The sequence below is a fragment of the Tigriopus californicus genome, chromosome 1 (genome assembly GCF_007210705.1).
Source record: "Tigriopus californicus strain San Diego chromosome 1, Tcal_SD_v2.1, whole genome shotgun sequence".
NCBI lineage: Eukaryota > Metazoa > Arthropoda > Copepoda > Harpacticoida > Harpacticidae > Tigriopus > Tigriopus californicus.
Genome location: NC_081440.1, coordinates 4076011 through 4081176, shown reverse-complemented (window position 1 = coordinate 4081176; position 5166 = coordinate 4076011). Strand labels below are relative to the sequence as shown.

Sequence of the window (5166 nt, the reverse complement as noted above, 5' to 3'; positions counted from 1 at the left end):
AACATTCAAAATACATTAACGATATTTGTTTTGACTTGATAAAACTGTATTATATCAAAATAACGAATTGAGATCTCAAAAAAAAACATTAAAGTGTATATCTTGTAACTTAAAAACGTTAGTGAAAAGGCCAGTTGTTACTTCATATTTATGTCTTTTAAGAAAACTTAGATTTTATTGATTACTGATTCTATTTGCTGGTTGACATCTAGATTCGGTAAAGAAATAACATGATTTAGGGTTTAAAAAAAGTTTGCTTGTCAATCCCCTTTTGGATAATTGTACTTACTTTTGGATACATTCTGCCCACATTTGTTCACTTTTGTCCACTTTTGGGCACTTTTGGACTTTTTTGTCCACTTTTGTCCACTTTTGTCCACATGGTGTCCACATGGTGTCGACATGGTGTCGACATGGTGTCCACATGGTGTCCAAAAGTCACTCTAATCCTCAACATTTGCCCACCCTGATCTTGGGTCTTCATTTCTCTACCCTTTTTCGTTGGAATGGGAGCCCTATCAGAGGTTCTTCAAGCTAAATAGCTGATTTTCCGGATCGAAACCCATCACTACTCCCGAGTACCCCGAGCATTATTTTCGGCCTAATTTGACCAAGTTCATCAGTTCGAGAAGATCTTGTGGTTCTATGATTTGTTGAAGTTGGCAAAAGTGAAAGGTGAACGAAGTACGAATTATCGAATCCGTTTGCAGTCCAAATCTCTAGAAGTCCATGGTTGGAGTGGGGGGCTGTCCACAAAGATACAGGGGTGCCGATAGGATTTGAATCACCAATCTTATTTGTATCTCATGAAATTCTTCACAACTATGGGGTCTTGTATTAGGAAAATGGGAAAATAGATTGAACTCGGCCTTAGTTTTTAGCTCTTGTATTGTGTATTGCGACTGGCATAAAATCTCAATATATGTCTCAAAACCTCCTCTGGTTTTTTGGCTCCTCTATGGAGGAGTAGGGGGCACACGAGGCCTGCATATTAAGCTAAGTCGAAACTCCATGTCTCGAACAACTTGATATTCATCCCAATCCCAGAATTAAATGCTTTTTTTCGCACCCTCGTGATGCATGATTAATACCTTAGTGAACAATATTGTAGTTTTCTTTTTTAATTGGACATTTAAATAGACACGTGAAATTGGGAAGATGTGGTTGATGCCTTAGCAATTGAATGCCAAAAATTCTTAACACAACCAATAACAAAGGGAGCTAGCTCTCTACATGAGAGGACAACCATCCGGTTTATCCCTTTGACACAGAAATTTGCGCGTGGCTGAACATGGGTCATCAGTCAGTCTTCCCGTCCTTGTTCGAATGCAAGAAGGACCACCGCTGTTAAATTGAATATTGTATCCCAAATCGCTGTGCGTGTAGTCGCCTTTACCACCTTCCCATGTGACTTGACCATTACATTCTTCGTTGTCACAGTTAACCATAATATCAGACCTTAGTCCCACCCACACTTGCATCACTAGAACAGAAATAAGATACTTTGCACTAAACGATCAATGGTTTTACCTTCCATGATTCATACTTCCGGTGACGCCAAAAACACTATCTGCTTCCTCTTGATCGGTCAATGTGGCTAGAAAGAACCCGTCGCCAGCACCATCACATTGAGCTTTGGCGTCATCAAAAGATACTTCTTCGTCAGACAAATACAAAGTGGTTGTGTCTGTTTCCGTTGGTGTGTTAGCAAATTTTGTGACTTCAGGGCCTACGGTAAAGCCGAAATAAAACTCATTCAGTTGGCTGGTAAAGAGGTGAAAGAGACAAATTGGAATACAAATTATTGAGCTTACCGTCACAATCGGGTGGAGTTGTAGTAGTAGTGGTGGGGATAATCTCAGTANACCATCACATTGAGCTTTGGCGTCATCAAAAGATGCTTCTTCGTCAGACAAATACAAAGTGGTTGTGTCTGTTTCCGTTGGTGTGTTAGCAAAGTTTGTGACCTCAGGGCCTACGGTAAAGCCGAAATGAAACTCATTCAGTTGGCTGGTAAAGAGACGAAAGAGACAAATTGGATTACAAATTATTGAGCTTACCGTCACAATCGGGTGGAGTTGTAGTAGTAGTGGTGGGGATAATCTCAGTATTGCAATTGTTCATTCCGTTACAATTTCCAGTTATGGTCGAACCTCCGCCTCCGTCACCTCCAGAACCGGGGGATCCAGGAGCTGGAACACCGGGAATCCCAGGCATGCCAAATGGACCACTGGCCCCATCCGGCCCAGGGTTTCCAAAGGGTCCAACAGGTCCTGACGCTCCAATGGCCCCAACACCCCCTTGTGATCCTACCACTCCGGGAGGCCCATCTGAACCTGAAAAGTACTCGATATTTATATTTGAAGTCTAGGGTAAAAATATGTTAAGCGATTTGTGATATCTTGTTTAAAAAAGGGAGCAAGACAGCGTGACCCCAAGGTTCTCGGCGTGGGCTCTATAGCGGTAAGGAACGGACAAAGGTTTCATTTTTTCTTTTGAAAATCCCTAGGGATGGTCTCTCTATAATTTCCACTTTTGAGTATTCCAAAGTTCCCGTGATTGTCTTAGGAAGAGAGTTTCAAAGCCTAAGCCAATGTTGATGTCATTTCTGGAGGTGCTTCTTGTGGTTCTTTATCCTTGATTGGGTGCTTGGTCGATATTCTTTTGTGAAATGGAAGATTTATATAGTATTTACAACTTTCCATGTTTCTGCTAGAATGGCTTTTGATTGATGGACACAGATCTTAGGCGTTTATGAAGTTCCTCAATACCAGTCCGATCCCGGAGTTAAGCGCCTTCAAGCTCGCGCAGGACATGGTTCAATCCAACTTGTAAGTCATGCTGCAGTTGGACTACGGTCCATTCGTCTGAAGTCCTCATCTTGTAAAAGGGGCAGAGAGTACTTCTGCGTTCCCTGTCCTCCATCTCCTGAACAAGGTCTGGTGTTGGTATGACTTCTTTATCAGATTTAAGGTGCTGATTTCTCAGCTCCACTTCTTGGTGTTCAATCTTGGCAGAGTTTTTGGACACGTTCAGTTGAAGGTTTTCGATTTGGGTTTGCATTTTCGTCAGGGAGAGCACGATTTTCTTACAACCATTGTTGCACGATTGGCAGCAGATAAGGTAACTTGCTTCACTTAACAGCTTTATTGTTTCGCTTGTAATGCTAAAGCACCCCTCACGGAAGAGCCGGTCACACATTTCACACGACAAGAACGACTTCTTTGAACGGCAATCAATATCCTCGGAACATTTCCCACACTTAGCTCTATTTTCTTTGGTTGATGCCATGCTTTTGTGAGCTTCCTTGCTTGGGTCAAGGGCTCTATTTGGAAGAGCGATGTAATTGTTTGAAGCTTCACTAACGGATTTGGCAATTAATACCACAAGGATATAACTTTTTATTTTTATGAAGTAGCCTCGATTTTCAAAACCGTTCACTTTCTTCCAAATAAGCATTCATACGACCACAAGATCTTGTTGAATAGATGAACTTGGCCAAATTTGAGCCCAAAACTATGCATATGGTTAGGCAAGGATGACGGAATACATGGATGTGGAGACTCCTTGCAAAAGTATTATTTCTGATTCTAGTCAAGTCAATAAGCTTATTTTGCAACACATTTCGGGTGCAGCAATCTGAAGCCTAGGTAAAAAATTTCAGAACGATTGAATGATTGTTGTAGAACTGAGGGCATTTTAAGACCAAGTACAGTCATTGTTACGATGTACCACGGACTTCTAGAAATATGGACTGCGCACGAGCTTCCCGCCAAATCGGCCTGCTCTTGGTCATTGCCACACTGAGCCACTTATCGAATTAAAGAAATAAAATAAGAAACATAGATCTCCTCAATTAACGGTAGGTCAATTTTATATCATTTACATGCAAAGTCGATCGTTTCAAAGTTATGTTGTCAAAAGCTTATGTAGCTGACCAAGAGCAGGCCGAAAATTCAAATTTTATGTAGTGTTTACTACATAACTTTGAACATGTCTCCTGAGTTCCCTAAACATAGGTTTGGGCTCAAACTTGGCTGAGTTCATTTATTCAACCAGATCTTTTGGTCGTATCAAGTGCTTATTTGGAATAAGATGAGCAGTTTAGGAAAAAGGATATTTTTGCTTCCGTTCGCAGTCCATATCTCTAGAAGTCCGTGGATATATTAACCTCCGTCAATTTTACTTCAAATGACTCGCTCAAGTATACAGGCAGTACTAAATTTCAATTGACTGTTACTCGTCAACCTAAGCCCCAATCGTGCTGAAACTTGCCAAGTAAGTTTCTTCAATTCATACCAAATTGATCTTATTAAAAAAATGGCTTGATTGCAATCAGATAAAATAAAAATGCGCAGCCGACTGCCCGAGCGGAGTTCTCCATGTCTTTCGTCCTTCTTGGCTTAGGGAACTCAGGAGATATGTCCAAAGTTATCCAGTAAACAATACATAAAATTCGAATTTCGGCCTGCTTACCGATATTTGCAAAGATCAGATTCTCTACTTACCATCTTTCCCATTCAATCCATTAGGTCCGATGGCTCCTTGAGGTCCAGGGGCTCCTGGGGACCCCGCTGGGCCAGTAGCACCAGGCAATCCATTTACTCCAGCAATGCCTGGTTGTCCAGATGCACCAGCAACTCCAGGGAGGCCTTCAGAGCCACTGACACCTGCAACTCCGTTGATCCCAGCAACGCCCATTGATCCTGTAGGACCATTTGAACCAAAGTCTCCTGGTGGGCCTTGATCTCCCATGGGCCCGTCTTTTCCATTAGCGCCATTTTGCCCATCTTTTCCATTGCTTCCTGGCGGCCCCATTGACCCAGGGGGGCCAGGTGGACCTGGCGATCCATTCACACCTGGCGTCCCCGACGCACCAGCTATGCCCGTAATACCAACTTCCCCGTCCTTGCCAGACACGCCCAAGATACCCGGGCTTCCAGGTATTCCAATTGCTCCACTTACACCAAATATCCCGCTTGGACCTCGTACTCCAGGAGCACCATTTTGACCATTTTGACCATTGGATCCAATTGTACCAGATACTCCTGGTTGTCCCGCTGGACCAACGCCACCAAAACCTCCGCTGGCCCCTGGAGGACCTGGAGATCCATCAACTCCTATTGAGCCAGGTGCACCTGGCGTCCCATTTGGCCCGGCTATCCC

General features: G+C 43.0%; 1 protein-coding gene across 1 annotated transcript; it reads right to left on the bottom strand.

Moving 5' to 3' along the window:
* Positions 1 to 852: 852 nt before the first annotated feature.
* Positions 853 to 5163, bottom strand: LOC131889791 (collagen alpha-1(III) chain-like; the record flags this gene model as incomplete). Its single annotated transcript, XM_059238978.1, has 4 exons — positions 853 to 1483; positions 1547 to 1729; positions 2061 to 2336; positions 4509 to 5163. Coding segments are annotated over 4 exons (1368 nt in total), but the record flags the coding sequence as incomplete, so codon positions are not given.
* Positions 5164 to 5166: the final 3 nt, after the last annotated feature.